The 18,535-nt window shown below is 48.9% G+C and overlaps 1 protein-coding gene across 12 annotated transcripts in view; it reads left to right on the top strand.

Moving 5' to 3' along the window:
* Window positions 1-5,211: 5,211 nt before the first annotated feature.
* AZIN2 (antizyme inhibitor 2) overlaps window positions 5,212-18,535 on the top strand; it is a 42,396-nt gene continuing 29,072 nt past the window's right edge. For 2 of the 12 annotated variants that reach the window (XR_010147245.1, XM_016958591.3), the window contains exons 1-6: window positions 5,221-5,358; window positions 5,455-5,572; window positions 6,242-6,418; window positions 8,012-8,185; window positions 16,118-16,290; window positions 17,350-17,484. Coding sequence is in view for 10 of the 12 variants with exons in the window: in XM_016958591.3 (XP_016814080.1) it covers window positions 6,314-6,418; window positions 8,012-8,185; window positions 16,118-16,290; window positions 17,350-17,484 (587 nt within the window). In the remaining 2 variants the exon portion in view is untranslated. Of the gene's footprint in view, window positions 5,359-5,451; window positions 5,573-6,241; window positions 6,419-7,115; window positions 7,199-8,011; window positions 8,186-16,117; window positions 16,291-17,312; window positions 17,485-18,535 lie in introns of those variants that run through there. The other 10 variants (XM_063783095.1, XM_016958589.3, XM_024357735.3 and 7 more) reach the window with 10 other exon arrangements.

Genomic DNA, 18,535 nt, shown 5'->3' with positions numbered 1-18,535 from the left:
CCATCCTTAATTTGCAAGTAGCTCTGACCTTGCAAAGTCCTAAGGCTGCTTTTTTGTTTCTGGTTTCTAGTTACTTCAGGGTCTCCATTTCACTGATGCCTTCAAAGAGTTTGCAGTGGTGACTTTGGGTTGGTGCCCTTTCTGCCAATTTATCTGGTGTCTAAACCTGGGTTCCAGCCACTGCTCAGGTCTCCTGCTGTTTGCTCTTGGCCTGGTGTTGGCATTCTTTGTTCTGAGCTTCATGCCTTATTCTCAGAGCCCATCTCACTGGCATAGTCAGACAGACCAGAGTGAAGTTTCCATTCTGATACTCACTAGCTGGGTAACCTTAGACAAAGGATTTAATCCCAATTTTCTCACCTGTAAAATGGGGCTAATAATGCCTGTCTTACAGGGTTATCTAAAGATTAAATGCAATCATGTGTTTGTAAACATTCAGTATGATGTCTGTCACACAATAGGTGCTCAAATAATGTTTGTTTACTTCTCTGTCTACTTCTCCCTATGGAATAAATTCCATAATCATTCTGAACTGGTGTCTTAGTCCATTTTGTGCTGCTGCAACAGAATACCTGAGTCTGCGTAAGTTATAATGAACAGAAAATTGGCTCATGGCTCTGGAGACTGGGAAGTCCAAGACTGAGGAGCTGCATCTAGTGGAGGCCTTCTTGCTGCATAATTTCATGGTGGAAGGTGGTGGAGAGGGCAAGAGAGAGCAAGAGGTTGAACTCACAGCCTTGAGCCCTTTTATAATTGGCATTAATCCATTTATGGTGGTGGAGCCCTCATGACTTAAACACTTCCCATTAGGCCCCACCTCCCAACACTGTTGCATTGGGTATTAAATTACAACCCAAGCTTTTTGAGAGACACATTCAAACCATAGCAACTGATATACTGATCTTTATTTTTTTATTTTTTTAGAGATGGAGTCTTGCTCTGTTGCCCAGACTGGAGTGCAGTGGTGCAATCTTGGCTCACTGCAACATCTGCCTCCTGGGTTCAATTGATTCTCCCACCTCAGCTGCCCCAGTACCTGGGATTACAGGTGCTCACCACCATGCCCGGCTAATTTTTTGTATTTTTAGTAGAGATGGGGTTTCACTATGTTGGCCAGGCTGGTCTTGAACTCCTGACCTCAAGTGATCCACCTGCCTCAGCCTCCCAAAGTGCTGGGATTACAGGCATGAGCTGCCACACCCGGTGGTATACTGATCTTTAAAAGGGAGAAATAATCTTCCCTACTAGTTACCACAAAATATCTTCTCTCCTTGTCTTCATTAGTATTTTGATTTTATTGGGGGGTAGGAGGAACAGCAATGTACCCAAATAAAGACTACGTCTTCCCACCTCCCTCGCAACTAGGTGTCATCGTGGATCTATATTTTGGTCAATTATGAAAAAAGAAGTGTTTGGTGGTGTTATGGGTTGAATTGTGTCCTTGTAAAATGTTATTTTTAAGTCCTAACCTCCAGTGCCACAGAATGTGACCTTATTTGGAAACAGGACTTTGCAGAGGTAATCAAGTTAAAATGGGGTCATTAGGATGGACCCTAATCCCATATGATAAGCATCCTTATTAAAAGGGGAAATTTGGACCCAGAGACAAACACATATAGAGGGAAGATCATATGAAGACACACAGGGAGAAGACGGCCATGTGACTGGAATGATGCATTACGAGCCAAGGAACGCCAAGGATTGCCAGCTAACACCATAGGCTAGAAGAAGCAAGGAAAGATTCTCTCCTAGAGCCATCAGAGAGAACATGGCCCTGCCAACTCCTTGACGCCAGACTCCTAGCCTCCATAACTGGAGACAATACATTTCTGTTATTTTAAGCCACTCATTTTTGGTACTTTGTTATGGCATCCCTAAGAAATTAATACTGGTGGAATTTTGGGAAGCCTAAATAAAATGATGAACAGGAAAGTATTTTTCAAACTCTCCAGTTCTATGTACTAATAAGGCATTTTTATTATTGCAACGTTTGTGGCTATGATTACTCTTGGTTTATGAAGAATAGATTGACTTGGCTGACATGATTCTGACTAGAGATCAGAAGATTTTTATCCTGCTTCTGCTCCATGTTCTTGAGGGCTCAGCACAGCAATCATAGATGCTACAACAGCAGTAGCATGAGAGACAAGCAGAAGAGAAGCTACCAGCTTTTGGGTTGGATGCTGGCAGGATGAGTGTGTAACTTTTGTTTAGCTGGGGCCAGAATTCTCAGCCACTGATTGGCAGTCAAGCATAAAGGTTAAAGGTCAGCATTGGCTTGTATTTAAATCTAGTCTTCACCTTTACTTGCTGTGTGATCCTGGGCAAGTTATTGAACTTTTCTGAGCTTTATATTCCTCATCTGTAAAATGAGAACAAATGTGGCTCCTGTGACATAGGGTTGTCATGGAGTTTCAATGACATCACATAACAAGCAGGGAAAAAAGAAAAAGCCACAGCCTATCTGTACTCAGTCCAGGGTGCAGATTTTTCTGCTCTGATTACTTACTCTTGATAGATTCCAAATGGACAGACTGGATTCTGGCTCGTTTCTTCTTACCTCTATTGATTCATTCAGTAAACATATTGAATGTACCTATTATGTGCCTACTAGGTGATGAAAAAAGCTGGTAGGGCAGACCCAGACCATGACATCCAAATGCAGACAGCTCAGAGAATGATTTAACTAAAAGTAGAGCCAAAGTTATTCGGGTGCTCCTCTCCTCTCAGTCTAATTTTTTTTTTTTTTTTTGAGACAGAGTCTTGCTCTGTCACCCAGGCTGGAGTGCGGTGGCGTGATCTCGGCTCACCGCAAGCTCCGCCTCCCGGGTTCACGCCATTCTCCTGCCCCAGCATCCCGAGTAGCTGGGACTACAGGCTCCCGCGAATTTTTTTTTGTATTTTTAGTAGAGATGGGGTTTCACCATGTTAGCCAGGATGGTCTCGATCTCCTGACCTCGTGATCCTCCCATCTCAGCTAGGATTACAGGCGTGAGCCACCGCGCCCGGCCCTCTCAGTCTAATCTTTTAGGGTTTCTGCCATGGCTGTCCTAATCTACCCTTCCTGATTGGTAGATACTTGTTCTCATACTATGTTGCAAATGACTACTAATCTCAAAGAAAGGGCCTGCAAATGACTGTCCTATAAAGCTGCCTCCTGAAATACTACTCCTATGCATAGAAAACAAGATGGTTCCAGGCAGAAGGGCCCAGAGAAATCAGTCTGAAACCTCTCAGTTCACAGGGGGAAATCAAGCCAGGCAGAAGTGACCCAGATCCAGTTAGGGTGACTCAGCCAAGGACACCCAGCAATTATATGTCCCAGCTGGGTAGGGAGCAGAAAATGGCTCTCCCTGCTTCTGGTCCCTGCCCCACACCATTTGTGTACTGAGCATGTTCTAACTAGGTTGTGCAGTGTCCTAGGGAGATACTAAGGCGGGACAAGAAGTGCCTCTGATTTAAAAAAAAGTCTACAGCCCACTGGGCACGGTGGCTCACGCCTGTAATCCCAGCACTTTGGGAGGCTGAGGCAGGCAGATTGCTAGAGCTCAGGAGTTTGAGACTAGCCTGGGCAACAGGGCGAAACCGTGTCTCTACAAAAAATACAAAAATCAGCAAGGCATGGTAGCATGCACCTGTAGTCCCAGCTACTTGGGAGGCCGAGGTTGGAGGATCACTTGAGCCTGGGAGGTGGAGGTTGCAGTGAGCTGAGGTCATGTCACTGCACTCCAGCCTGGGTGACAGAGCCAGATCTTGTCTCAAAAGAGAAAAAAAAAAAAAAAAAGCCCACAGCCTAGCAGGAGACATGAAGACATATGGTAGACCAAAAGCCCTTTGGCTTCATTGATTTGAAATGCTGCCTCCATTGTGTACCAATCTCCAATGTATATGGGACTGTTGTAGACTCTGTTCTGTTTTACCACTGTCTCTTCCTGCTCCAGCACCATACTGTTTTAAAGACTGTAGTTTTGGCCGGGCACGGTGGCTCACGCCTATAATCCCAGCACTTTGGGAGGCCGAGGCGGGTAGATTACTGGAGGTCAGGAGTTCAAGACCACCCTGGCCAATATGGTGAAACCCCATCTCTACTGAAAATACAAAATTAGCTGTGTGTGGTGGCATGCGCCTATAATCCCAGTTACTTGGGAGGCTGAGGCAGGAGAATCGCTTGAACCCAGGAGGCAGAGGTTGCAGTGAGCTGAGATCGTGCCATTGCACTCCAGCCTGCGCAAAAAGAGTGTCTTGACTGTTCTTGTACACTTACTTTTCCAGATGAACTTTTGAATCAGCTTTTGAGTAACACAGCTATTGAATCTTCCTCAGCATTCTTGTCTATGCCAGGCACCAGGCTCTTGAGCAGGGTATTCAGTCCTTGCCCTTGGGAAATCACAAACTAGATGCAAAGTGTAACCAAACAAGAAGTGTAAAATAACAACAGGAATCTCACGCTATGGGTAACAAGAACCAAATGAGTGAGGGGTCCAGACAGACTAAATGCTGTGTTCCTTGGGGGGAGGCAAGTCATGGAAGGTTCAACAGAGGTGACATTATACAGGACTTTGATGGGTGAGCAGCAGCTTTCGGTATAGAAGAAATGCTTTGAGTTGAGGAAGTCCGGGAAAGCTTCTTGGAGAAGGAGACACATTTCTACTGAGAGATGAGTAAGAGTTTGCCGGGTTCAGAGGATGGGATAAAGGGAGGGATTGCCCTGAACTGGGAAAGTCACAAAAAGGTTCTCTGAAGACATTTTAGATGCGTTTTGAGTTGGAGTCGGGGAAGATGCCTGGAAGAGGCAATTAAATAAAAAGAATTTTATTACAAAAGTAATACAAGGACATGTCATTGGAACTGGGTTTCGAGAGATGAGTGAGCAGTTCCTGACGCAGACAAGAGCTGGACCACGAAGTAAGTTGAGGCAGAGGCAGAAAAGGCTTCCTGGTCCTGCCCACTCTCTAAGACTAAGATGCAGGGTCTAAGTGTCTCACCCGCGTGGCGGCGGCCCTGTAGTTCTGATTTCCAGCGTGAGGTAGCCACCGCCAAGCCTCCGGGGGAGAAGACTGCGGTAAGGGCGAGCAGAGCTGAGTACTTTATGTCGGAATCGACCAATGGGATGGCGGCACCCGGTTGCCAGGGCTACGGCCAAGCGGAGGCAGGGCCTCGGCACTATGGGCGGGGCCTGGGCGGGGTTATATAAGCCAGCGGCGGGCGGAAGGCGGGGCGAGGGGTCGGTGGCTGCTGGGCTGGCGGGGCGCGGGCCGCGGGACCCGAGCCCGGGGGAGCGAGAGAGCGGAGGCGCCGAGGATCCGATTCATTCGCTGGGGAGACCTATGGGCCGAAGCCGTGTAAATGCGTTTTAAGGCGAGTGCGGAAAGTGGCCTGGGGAGCCTCGGGGAGCGGACGCCCTCCGCCCTGGTGCTGACCTGCCCCCCTGCCCCTTCTGCCTCCTGTCAGCAGGGGCCTCGGCTCCGCAACTGCCACTCCTCCTCGGGGTGTTGCACAAGTTTCGAGGTCACCGGCGACCCCCCCTAGCAGCGCTCCTGGCTCTGGCCCCCGCGAAGGAGGACGGAGTTTGGTAAGGGGCCCTGGGGGTTGGGGGGACCTCAGCCCTGCACTTTGTAGGAGTCACTCGGACAGAAAAAACCTCGGCCTTCCGTTCTCTCCCAGGAGCTTGCGGCCCCCACCCACCGCGTGGCGTCCCCAGGCACGCCTAGAATTGTAGCATCTCAGGATCAGTCCAGCCCCCATTTACAATTGGGGAAACTGCGGCTCCGAAAGGGTCAGAGGGTACCCGAGGTCAAGCAGTAGAGAGCGGACTCGAACTTAAGCTCTTGCTCTTAGGCTGAGACGCCTTGGTGTGGCCACTGGCTACCCTCTAGGTGGGCGTGGTCAAGACTGGGGGCGCCCTGGAAACTTCCCCACCCAAGTTTCTCAGATTTTCTGTTCCATCTCTCTCTCACTCTTTCCTGAAATCCAGAATTTCAGAACTGGGAAGGCTCTCCAAAACAATTCATCCATTTTACAGAGGGAGTAACTGACTCGGAGAGGCAGTGACATTTGGGCATACGGTGCCTTGTCTCCGTCTGAAATCCGGGATTCTTGACTTTCTCCACCCTTGCCCAGTGAACCCCGGGCTTGTGCTGGGGGCGGGTTGTGACGGGATTGGGATCCCTGGCCTCGGGAGGCGAGTGGGGCAGCAGAGCCGGCCCCCCAGCGGTTCCCTTCATCTCCCCCCGCCCCGCAGTGTGTTGCATACTTTCTAAGGCGGCGGCTGCAGCAGCGGCTCCATCCAGCCCGTCAGCTCCTCCTGCAAGGCATGGCTGGCTACCTGAGTGAATCGGACTTTGTGATGGTGGAGGAGGGCTTCAGTACCCGAGACCTGCTGAAGGAACTCACTCTGGGGGCCTCACAGGCCACCACGGTGAGGGGCTGGGAATGGGGGTGGGTCCCCGGTCCCCTGTACAGATCAGCTGCCTCCTCAGGAAGGGTCCCTAGGGCCCTCATCTTATCCTTTCGCTTATTTGGTATGCAATCCTTGCTATTTGCAAGAGAGGGGCTCAATTTATCCCCAATTCTTGGTCCTTGCCCCCAAACCTGCCCCTCCTATGTTGCCTTTTTACCCAGCCCTCCAAGGTCAGAAACGGGGGATTCCTTTCCTGCTGCCCCCTCTCCCTCACCGCCCACATCTAGGCATTACCAAGCTCTGTGAATTCTGCCTTCTTAAATAAGCCTCCAGTGTGCTTATGTGGAACCTCGCTTTCTAGTTCAGTCTTCCTCTCTCCAAAGGCCCCCTGATCTCCCGGTCTCATGCCACCCCCTCCAAAGGTATCATAGTCCTGTTCAAAATCTGAATTTGGCAATTCTCCACTGCCTACAGGATCAAGTCAGAGCTTCCCTGCCTCCATAGCCCCATTCCCAGCTTTCCCCACAGTATATATTATGCTCCTTCGGAGCTGAATGACTCAATTTGCATTTCCCAATGATGCCGTGTGCCCTATTACCATGCCTTTGCCCAGGCTGTTCCTTCTGCCTGCAGCATCCTTCTCTCAGCCTCTCCCCTCTTTACCCCTTTCTAGTCATTCCTTGCTTCTCATCAGTGTTGCCTTTCCTGATCGCCCCAGGCAGATTTTGTATTTTCTTTCTCCATGCCCCCGCATTGCACCTTGTAGAAACTGCCATCTAACATCTGCTGAATGGACTTGTAAGTACTTAAGGGGTTCCTTTTCTTCCAGACCCAAGCTCCTTCAGAACAACAGTACTGTTTGGTCATCTCTGTCCCTTAGCATAACGTTTGGCACCAAGTGGGCATGAGTAAAAAAGTGTTGCATGAAAGGGAAACTCAGAGTCCCAGGGAAGCAACTCTGGAAGGGTCCCTTCCACATTTAAGTAATGTGGTCTCACCCACAGCCTCATACATGTTTGGCCTTTAGCACATCTACAATGAACAGTTGTCCATAGGGATAGGTTGCAGTGTCAGTGGGACTAGCTTAAGGCTTCATTGAGCACCTGTGTTTGGAAGGCAGTGAGCTGTAGGTCATAGCTTCTGCCTTTAGGGAGTTTACCCTTTTCTAGAATGGACAGATGCATATGCAGTTCTGATACCTTGGAAGCATATGCAAATGCAGTGGGAGCATTTAAAAGCAGAGTTGCCTTATTGGTTTGGGGAAGGTGGCATTTGAGTGAAACTTTAAGGATTTTGCCAGACACAGGAGTGGGGAGGGTATTCTGCAGGACATGGTGGGAACAAAGGTTTGAAGGTGGGAAAATGATCCAGCCTACAGCTGGAGTTTTAGCCGCATTGAGGGGAGGGATTGGGGCTAGATCAGAGCCTTGAATGCCAGGCTGAGGAGTTTGCCTTCTGCCCTGTAGGCTTGGGGAGGCCCAGAAAACTTAGCAGCAGGGTAGCTCTGTGGCCAGTACTGAACCTGGGTCAGGTACTTGGAAGGATCACGGATGGCATGCACAGGGTGCGAGCTGGATGGGGTCTCACATTCATCTACTTCTTGTCATTCAGGACGAGGTAGCTGCCTTCTTCGTGGCTGACCTGGGTGCCATAGTGAGGAAGCACTTTTGCTTTCTGAAGTGCCTGCCACGAGTCCAGCCCTTTTACACTGTCAAGTGCAACAGCAGCCCAGGTGTGCTAAAGGTTCTGGCCCAGCTGGGGCTGGGCTTTAGCTGTGCCAACAAGGTGAGCCCTGCCCCCACGGTGCACTGACCCTCCATGCCCACTGAACACACACATGGCCAGGCTAGTCCAGGTGGGCTCTGGGGAGCAAGAGGTACCTGTAGTTGGTCCTTGCCCTCTGGGAAGACCACCCACTCAGGAGGGGTCTCAAGGGATGAGGGAGGGAGAAACGAGCATGGAATTTGTCAGCCTTGAAGTTCCAGATTGGAATCTTCTTTGTCCCTGGTAGAAAGCTCATCTTTTTAATGGAGATTTGCAAATTTGTTTGGCACAGAGCTATACATGGTGTTCTTCTAATTAAAACAAAAGCGTCTCCATATTGTTGGTTTCTTTTCTTTTTCCTTTTATAATCATAATAATGTGTGGCGGTGCATTTTCTTAACTAGTCCTTGTAGTTTTGTTGTTGCCACCAATTCTGTCTTTCTAATTTGATTTCTGCTGTTGTCTTCATTCCCTCCTGCTCTCTTTAGATTTATTTTTTTCATTTTTTGAGATGGTGTCTTGCTCTGTCACCCAGGCTGGAGTGCAGTGGTGCCATCTTGGCTCACTGCAACCTTCGCCTCCCGGGTTCAAGTGATTCTCCTGCCCTCAGCCTCCCGAGTAGATGGGATTACAGGTGCACACCACCGTACCTGGCTAATTTTTTGGTGTTTTCAGTAGAGACAGGATTTCAGCATGTTGGCCAGGCAGATCTCAAACTCCTGAACTCAGGTGATCCACCCGCCTCAGCCTCCTAAAGTGCTGGGTTTACAGGCGTGAGCCACCGCGCATAGCCACTTTAGATTAACTTTACTTATCTACTGTCATTCAGTATCTACTGAACTCCTACAGTGTGTAGTCACTGTGCTAGGCAGGGCTAGCAATACAGAATTGATAGACTGCTGTCCTTGAGTTGAATGCTTAGTTTATTTATTTCTATTCTGTCCTTGCTAGATAAAAGCATTTAAGCTATAAAGTTGCAACTAAGTAGAGCTGAAAGTATCTCATTTATTGATTCAGCAAATATTAATTGGGCATCTCTTCTGAGGCCAAGCGTTATTCTAGGTGGGGATTTGGCAGTGAACAAAATAAAACAACAAAAGCCCTTCCTTCATGGAGCTTGTTTACACACACAAAAAAACAGATGAAATAATGAAAATATTTAGTATTTTAGGTGGAAAATGCTGTAGAGAGAAAGCAGGAAAGGGAAGTAAGGAATGTTGGGAGAGAGGATTGTACTTTTAGATAGTTTGGCCAGGGAATGGTTCACTGAGATTTGAATACAGACCCAAAAGAGCCAAGGGATCAAGCCAGGTAGATAACCAGGGAAAGGGCATTTCAGGCAGCAGGAACAGCAGGTGCAAAGGCCCTGAGGTGGGAGCAAGTCCAGTGGGCACTGCTTTGTGATATTGTCATTAGCACTATTTTCTTGGTGGTTAGTAATGGTTGCGTAATATGGCTGGATGTTGTGAGGAGAGTTCTAGAAAGGACTCCTGGAGTCCTGGGCAGGATGACAGGGCTGGAGCGACTCCAGGTTGGGGAGAGGTGTGCACTTGGCTGGGATGGTCAGAACGAGCAGGTTAACCTGTAGCAGGGACCGAATGTTAATGCCTTTCATGGTAGATGAGGTGCTTCCTCTTATCTTTGGGCTAGTTCATGCTTTGCACACCTCGTTTTGTGCATGTCTTCCACGAAGCTCTGTGAGGCACACAGCAGGAGAGACTGCCGTTCTACAGTTGAGGAAACCATGGGGTCAGCCATCTGTGGGTAGCAGAGCCAGGACGTCCTCGTTTCCCACTTCTTCCTGCGGTGCCCTGGGCCTCCACGTGGGATGAGAAGGAGCAGGATCCTTTCAGTCCCCGAGGTCTAGGGTGAAGAACAGGACCAAACCCCACTGCCTAGAGTTTTCTGCTTCAGGAACCCCAGGGGGAGGCGCTTGGTTCTCTAGAAGAAAGGGCAGAGTGAGGTGTTAAGGCTGAGAGAGACCTTGATGACAGCGGGGACTGGAGAAGCATCTGCCCTTTGCTGAGTGTGTCTGTTGTGTCAGGCACTTTGCCAAGTGTTTTCTGTATCTGATCTCATTTTATTCTCACAACAGCCCTGTGAGATAATTATTATTTTTTAAAATGGGGATTCTGACCGTAGCCTGGTGAGGACACATTTAACGTATAAGGAAATGAGAGATGGAGGTTCCGCATCAGGGTGGTGGCAGCTTGAGTCCTGCTGAGTTGCCTTGGACTCTGTTTTTTCCAAGGTGGCTGGGGAGAGGATGGCTGAGCTGGGATTCAGCCAGTGATGGATGCCCTCAGCCAACTGCAGGGGCGAGGAGAGACTTAAGCCCCCTCCCTGTGATGGGATCATGCAAACCCTTTGGTGCACTTCTGGAGAGGTGGCTCCCCGACTTACAGCTTTTCTTGGAAGGCAAAGGCTGCCCTCTTCTGGTCGTCTGTAGTGGGTGGCCATGCTTGACGGCGTTGTGCCTTAGTGGACGCTGACCAAGGGCCTGGCGTGAGCTAGGGCTGGATGTGAAGACAGACATGCGTCGGACAGGGGCCAGGGCCACAGCTTGCTCGGGGACTCTGGTCTACCCAGCCACCTGCCCGAGGACCACTGTGTCATCTCTCCTGTCCCAATCGCTTGCCCTCTGTCTCCCTCAGCATCCTCCCATCTTAAAAAGCCTTTGCTGGACACCAGCAATCCCTGGAAGAGGAATCCCTCTTCCAGCCCAATCCCTTGCCCTCTTTTTGTGACCAAACTCAACCAAGTTGTCTGCACTCGCCTGTCCGCCCCCATTTTTTCTTTCCTTCAGTACTCCTTCCTTAAGCCATTGCTTCCCAGCCTCCACTTTCACTACTCCAAAGAATTTTCTCTTACCAACATCCCGAGTGAGCACTTACCAACATCCAGTGAGCACTTTACTTTAAACATGGATTGTGAACTAATAATACATGCAAATAACACATTGATTCATTCACCCCAAAAGAAACTAGGACATCAGCTTTATGTCTCCATAGATAATCACCAGGATGGTTTTGGTGGATATATAGTTTTTTTTTTTTTTTTTGAGATGGAGTTTTGCTCTTGTTGCCCAGGCTGGAGTGCAGTGGCGCAGTCTCGGCTCACCGCAACCTCCACCTCCCGGGTTCAAGTGATTCTCCTGCCTCAGCCTTCCGAGTAGCTGGGATTACAGGCATGCACCACGATGCCCGGCTAATTTTGTATTTTTAGTAGAGATGGGGTTTCTCCATGTTGGTCAGGCTGGTCTCGAACTCCCGACCTCAGGTGATCCACCCGCCTCGGCCTCCCAAAGTGCTGGGATTACAGGCATGAGCCACTGCGCCCAGCCATATATATATATATTTTTTGAGACAGAGTCTTGCTCTGTTGCCCAGGGTGGAGTGCAGTGGCGTGATCTCAGTTCACTGCAACCTCTGCCTCCCAGGTTCAAGCGATTCTCCTGCCTCAGCCTCCTGAGCAGCTGGGATTACAGGTGCCTACCACCATGCCCGGCTAATTTTTTGTTTCTTTAGTAGAGACAGGGTTTTACCATGTTGGCCAGGCTGGTCTTGAACTCCTGACCTCATGATTCACCTGCCTTGGCCTCCCAAAGTGCTGGGACTACAGGCATGAGCCACCATGCCCGACCGGCAATGCATTCTTTAAAAAAAAAAGACTCAACAGTAACATATGGTCCTACTTTTAAAGGCTTCAGAAGTGTATAAGATGAAAGAGAACACTGCTTCGACCCCACCTCATCAGGCACTTCTTACAGCTGAGACAGCTCCTTCCTGTCCAGACACACGTCTCGCTGTGAGACGAGATTTGCATTTACAGGAATAGCTTTCTAATCTGCATATTGTTCTCCATCCCTTGGAAACGTTCTCCATCCTCACCTCTGCAGGTCCCGGGTGCCATCTCTCCCCATCTTCTGCCACTCTCTAAATGGTAGCATTCTTCTGAATTCCTAGGCCTCCCTGTCTTGTAAACCCTCCTTCTTCTCAGAAGAAGGGTTATCTCCTCCCATGGCTTTAAATACCATCAATATGCCACTGCTTCCCACATTTTAATCTCCAGCTCAGACCTATATATCCAGTTGACTTGATACGAGGAGATGCCTGGAACCCGGCATGTTCAAATGTGCTCCTGATGTCCCCCTTCCCCGTCATGAAGGGCCCCCTCAGTCTGCTGGGTGTGGGAGTTCCCTCTGACGTCCTCCTCCTCATCACCACATGCAATCTATCACCCAGCTTGCCAGTCCCACCTCCAGAACACATCTCCCCACTTTTCTGGAGCTGGCTCTGTCATCTCCCCCAGGGCGATGGTGATAGCCACTGACTATCACAGTCTATTCCCCCAGAATCCCCTTGGGCCCTCCCTCAGGTAGCCAGATAGGCATGTAGACCTTATATTTAAAATGCAAATCTGACCACGTCGTTTCCCTTCCTAACCCTTTAGACTCTTTCCCATCACATGCAGGGTAAAACATGTTTCCTTGGCAGTTCTGCCCCTCTCCCTCTGACCTCATCGTCCTCACTGCACTAACTTGCTCTTCTTGAGCCACTCCAGCATTCTCTGTTCCTTGATCAGGCTGAAGTGCTCAGCACTGCTTGCCTCAGAACCTCTGCACAGACCACTTCCTCTACTGGAAACATTCTTAGATTCTTTCCTTCCCTCTTGGCCTGGCTGAGGCCTCCTGCAGGGCTCAGTTTAAATATCTAACCCTGAGGTTGTCCTTTGCCCCTCACACCCAGGTCTCTTGCAGCACGTACTTTTTCTTCCTAGCTCTTAACCACTTGTAATTCCATCATTATTCAGCGCTCATTTGGGACTGCCCTGCCTATCTTTCCCACCAACCTGAAAGCTCCATGGTCTCAGAGACCCTATGTGCTTTAGTCACCACTTGTTTTATTAACACCTATCACAGAGCCTGGCAACTCAATAGATGCTCAAAAATACCCGTCAGTGCAGCATTGAGGTTGCATTCCCCATTACAGCAGTGAGGTTAAGAGCTGGTGTGCTAAGTTCTGACAGTTAGAATCCCATCTGTGCCACTTAGAAGCTGTGTGATTTTGGACAAATCACTTAGCATCCCTGAGCCTCTGTTCCCCACCTTATAAGATTATTAGTAAGGTTAAATGAGAATGTATATAAAATACTTAATGCAGTGACTGGCATAGGATATGCCTTCAATGAATGACAACACTTATTTAAATATTTATAATTAGGCTGAGTGCCTTGGCTCACAGCTGTAATCCCAGCACTCTGGGAGGCCAAGGCAGGAGGACTGCTTGAGCCCAGGAGTTCGAAACCAGCCTGGGCAATGTAGTGAGACCCTGTCTCTATTTAAAATATATATATATTTAAAAAAAAATTATAATCAAAGCTCAATCACAGGTCCCCAAAGTGCTAAAGTGTTAACACTGCTTCTTCCTCTCACCTCACGTGGTGAGGCAGGGAACAAAAACACAGGTCCACATCCACTCAGATTCAGGGTAGGTCGCATCTGCCCCTGGGAAGCAAGCTGTGGTGGCAGCAAGCCCAGCTCTGGAGCTTGACCTTTGTGTCCCATTCTGCTACTGGTTGGCTGTGTCACCACAGACAGGTGGACCTCACTGAACTCAATTTTGTCCTCCATAAAATGTAGCCAGTAAATATTTCATAGCATAGTCACTGGGATTAAATGAAATAATGCTTATAAATATCTAGTGCTGAAAAGTTGCTAAATTAAAATTAGACTCTTATTACAAAACCAGGATGGCTAAAAATGACTCTTATGCCTCTCACCATGTTTCAAAACTGGCTCTCTCGTCTCTTGTTTATTCGTGGAGAGTCAGACTTGAGTTCGAAAGTTCGTTCTGCCACCTATTTTCTGCGTAGCCCTTCTGAGCATCAGTTTCCTTCTCTGTAGATTGGAGCTAATACCCATCTGGATGGGTTATTGGCAAGGACTGAATAAAAGGGTGAATCCAAAGTAGGGGTTGGCAAACTACGGACGGAAGGCCAAATCCAGCCCACCACCTAATTTTATGAAGTTTTATTGACTCACAGCCACATTCATTCAATTATGCTTTGGCTGTGGCTGTTCTGGTGCTACAAAGGCAGTTGAGAAGTTGTGACAGAGACTGTGTGGCTCGCAAAACCTAAAATATTTATTCTGGTTCTTTATAGAAAAAGTATGCTAACACCCGATGTAAACCATCTAATTCAGGGCCTGCTTGTGGCAGGTGCTGAATGAACACAGTTGCTGTCGTCATCATCATCATCATCATTTGTTCGTATCATTAATGCAGCAATCAGGTGCCCACAGGTTCTAGAGTAAAGGGGATGAAGAGGAGGCCCCAAGAGGAGCAGGGCTGAGCCCGCACACCCTGCACACCCAGCGCAGGGCCGTGCACAGAGTAGGCCTTTGGAGTGGGGTGATCTCTGTCCAAAAGACCCTTGGTCTGGTGGACTTTCTAATACACCAGCAGTACTTTTGTTATTTATTAAGCTGACAAATAAAAATTGTATATATTTATGGTGTACAACATGATGTTTTGATATATGTATACGTTGTGGAATGGTTAACAAGCTAATTAGGCATTAACTCACATACTTACCTTTTTTTGTGGTGAGAACCCCTAAGGTCTATTCTTTAGCAATTTCCAAGTGTACCATATATTGTTATTAACTATAGTCACCACAATGTACATTAGATCTCTTGAACTTAATTCTCCTGACTAAAACTTTGTATCCTTTGACCAACTTCTTCCCACTGCCCCCTCGCCATTGACCCGAGCCCTTGGCAACCACCATTCTATGCTGCTTCTCTGAGTTTGACATTTTTAGATTCCACATATAAGTGAGATCATGCATGTTTGTCTTTCTGTGCCTGGCTTATTTCACTTAACATGATGTCCTTCAGGCTCATCCATGTTGCTGCAAATGACAGGATTTCCTGCATTTTTAAGGTTGAATAATATTCCATTGTGTATGTGGACCACACTTTCTTTATCTGTTCATCTGTGATGGACACTTAGGTGGCTTGCGTATCTTGGCGATTGTGGATAATGCTGCACTGAACATGGGAGTGCAGATATCTCTTTTACATATTGACTTCCTTTCCTTTGGATGTATACCCAGTATTGGATTGCTGGATCATATGGTAGTTGGTAGTTCTATTTTTTGAGATGGAGTCTGGCTCTGTCACCCAGGCTAGAGTGCAGTGATGTGATCTCGGCTCACTCCAGCCTCCGCCTCCTGGGTTCAAGTGATTCTCCTGCCTCAGCCTCCTGAGTAGCTGGAACTACAGGCATGTACTACCAAGCCTGGCTAATTTTTGTATTTTTAGTAGAGATGGGGTTTTGCCATGTTTCCCAGGCTGGTCTCAAGCTCCTGGCCTCAAGTGATCTGTCCACCTCAGCCTCCCAAAGTGTTGGGGTTACAGGCGTGAGCCACTGCGCCCTGTCCTATTTTCAGTTTTTTTTGAGGAACCTCCATACTGTTTTCCAAGTAATATTTAAACATTTAAATTTGCCAGGAAAATGTGTCAGAAGCCTGTTGTCAGGGCTACCATGAGTCCATATAATGCCTTTGTGTAAATTAGAAAATGTACCCTTTCCTTAAGACACTTAATTGTTATAATAAATATACTGATTTTCTTAGAATGAGATGCTTTACTGCCAGGAAGTTTTAATAAATATACAAATCTACTCTGTATTCATTCTGAATGGGAACTCCCCACCCCCAGGATTGTTCAGTGTACCACCCGCATGGCTGTACATGGCAGCCCTGCTTATCAAAGAATGGTGAATCCATGTAAGTCCTGATTTCTATGTATCTGTTGTCTTAGAGCAAGGCCCACTGTTATGGGCCTCCCTATGCATAGCTATGACTTTGCCCTCATCTGTGCTTCCTTGGGCTCCATGGGCTAGCAGGCCCTGGTGCCTCCTTACAACCACCTTTGGGGCCCCATAGGCAGAGATGGAGTTGGTCCAGCATATTGGAATCCCTGCCAGTAAGATCATCTGCGCCAACCCCTGTAAGCAAATTGCACAGATCAAATATGCTGCCAAGCATGGGATCCAGCTGCTGAGCTTTGACAATGAGATGGAGCTGGCAAAGGTGGTAAAGAGCCACCCCAGTGCCAAGTAAGCTGAGAACCACTCATGGGGAGGCTGGGCTGTGGGGAGCCTGGGCTGTGGGGAGGCTGGGCTGTGGGGAGGCTGGGCTGAGGGGAGACTGGGCTGTGGGAAGGCTGGGCTTCAGAGTGAAGGGGGGGGTGGGGTGAGGGGGTGGAGCTGGGGCAGGTCACCCTGTCCTGGACCCAGCCACAGTTGCAGGAGGTTGGGGCAGGTACTCCTGGACTGAACCCAGGATGCTAAGGTCTAGCTAGAACAAAGGCAGAAATAACTGGTTAAAGCCCTAGGCAGAGTGAGACCCATGTGTTATGGAGGCCAAAGTCACAGGCTTGAGAGAGTCGAGGGAGTGGTCAGGAAGGCTCCACGGAGGAAGTGGCATTTGAAGCAGGCCTTGAGGAATGAATAGAATTTGGAGGGGCCATAAATAGTGAACTGCGTAAGCAAATGCATTGAGGTTGGAAACAGCATGGGACATTCAAGCGTAAGCAGAAACTTAGTGTGGCTGCCGCATGCTATGTGTAGGGGGTGAAGGAGATCCTGGTCGGGGGCGGGGAGCCGATGCAAATGGACTTTCGAAGGGGTCAGGGCTGGACGTTTTGCTCTGGCTGTGCCTTTTACATGATTACTGGACACCCTTGGACTTCCCAGGAGGGGCCTTGGAGTGAAGGGGGTGGCCAGGTGATGGGCCACTCTAGTCCATCCAAAGCAGCTTCCATCGTATTAATGGGTTCTCCTTAAGGCTTTGTTTAAAAATGATTCCTCTCATACACGACAAGTTTGAAAGCTCTAACTGGTGTGGAGACTGATTTGGAGGGACTGGAGCTGCCCCAGGAGAGTTGGTGAGGTCTGGACCAGGGCGCAGGGGCTGCAGGAATGGGTCAGGGACATTTAGAGAATGGATTGGACAGGACTTGAAGGTTGATTGGCTGTGTAGGGAGAGGGAGGGGTCAGGGAGCCTGTGGGGTTGGGTGGCTCTGAGCCATGTAGCTCACAGCCCTTGATTGAGAGATGTGGCTGGGGTGGGGCGACAGGGTTTGTCCAGCAGAGGGGCACTGTGTGTCTCATCAGGATGGTTCTGTGCATTGCTACTGATGACTCCCACTCCCTGAGCTGCCTGAGCCTAAAGTTTGGAGTGTCACTGAAATCCTGCAGACACCTGCTTGAAAATGCGAAGAAGAACCATGCGGAGGTGGTGGGTGTGAGGTGAGCACTGGGAACCCCTGCCATCCCCTCCCACACCAGGCTCCCTGCCTCTTTCCCAGGAATTAATTCTATATGAGACCTTCCCCAGGGCCTCTGAGTAGGGCCTGTCCCTGGGCCTGGAATTCTGCCATTTGAGAATTTCCTCTGTTTGAAAAGGAAGTTTAGAAGGGTCCCTTCGCCAGTCCCAGGGTCCCCAGAAGGTCTTGTCCCAGGAAGTTCCATCCAGAGACCTGGCTTTGAGGGAGTCTTACCAGCCTGTAGGACAAAGGTTTTGCAGCTACACTCTTGAGGGGCCTCTTTTCTTTCTTTCTTTCTTTCTTTTTTTTTGAGATAGGGTCTCACTCTGTCACCTAGGCTGGAGTGCAGTGGCATGATCATGGCTTTCTGCAGCCTTGAGCTCCCAGGCTCAAGCAATTCTCTCTCCCGCCTCAGCCTCCCAAGTAGCTGTGACCACAGGTGTGCATTACCACACCTGACTAATTTTTATTTGTTGTAGAGATGGGGTCTCACTTTATTGCTCAAGCTGGTCTCAAAGTCTTGGGCTCAAGCAATCCTTTTGCCTTGGCCTTCCAAAGTGCTGGGATTACAGGTGTGAGCCACTGCACCCAGCTGTGTGCCTCTTGTCTTACAGGGATATGGAAGGAGTAATAATGAACTACCTAATGAACAATGAACTACCTAATATAGGGCTTCATTTATTCTGTACTTAGGTGTGCCAGGTGCTGTGCTAAGTGCTTCATGCACATTCTCTCAGCCTTGTGTGGTGTGGGTCTTGTCCCCGCATTATAGGTGGGGAAACTAAAACAAAGCTGAGTAAGCTGCCAAGGCCACCCTGCTGACTGGGAGGCACAGCCAGATCTGGTTGACTTGGGGGTCCTGGCTCTCATCCCAGAAGGAGGGATGGGAGGAGCACCAAGTGCCAGGAGCCCTTGGATCAAGCCTCCTGTCCACTTCTCCCTTGCCATATGGCCCTTGGCAACCCATTGAACATTTCAGGCCCTTGGTCACTGCATCTGTAAAATGGGCACAGTGTCTCATGTGCCTGCCCAAT

Source organism: Pan troglodytes, chromosome 1 (genome assembly GCF_028858775.2).
Source record: "Pan troglodytes isolate AG18354 chromosome 1, NHGRI_mPanTro3-v2.0_pri, whole genome shotgun sequence".
Lineage (NCBI taxonomy): Eukaryota > Metazoa > Chordata > Mammalia > Primates > Hominidae > Pan > Pan troglodytes.
Note: the sequence above shows the minus strand (reverse complement) of the source record. Positions and strands in the feature narration are given on the sequence as shown.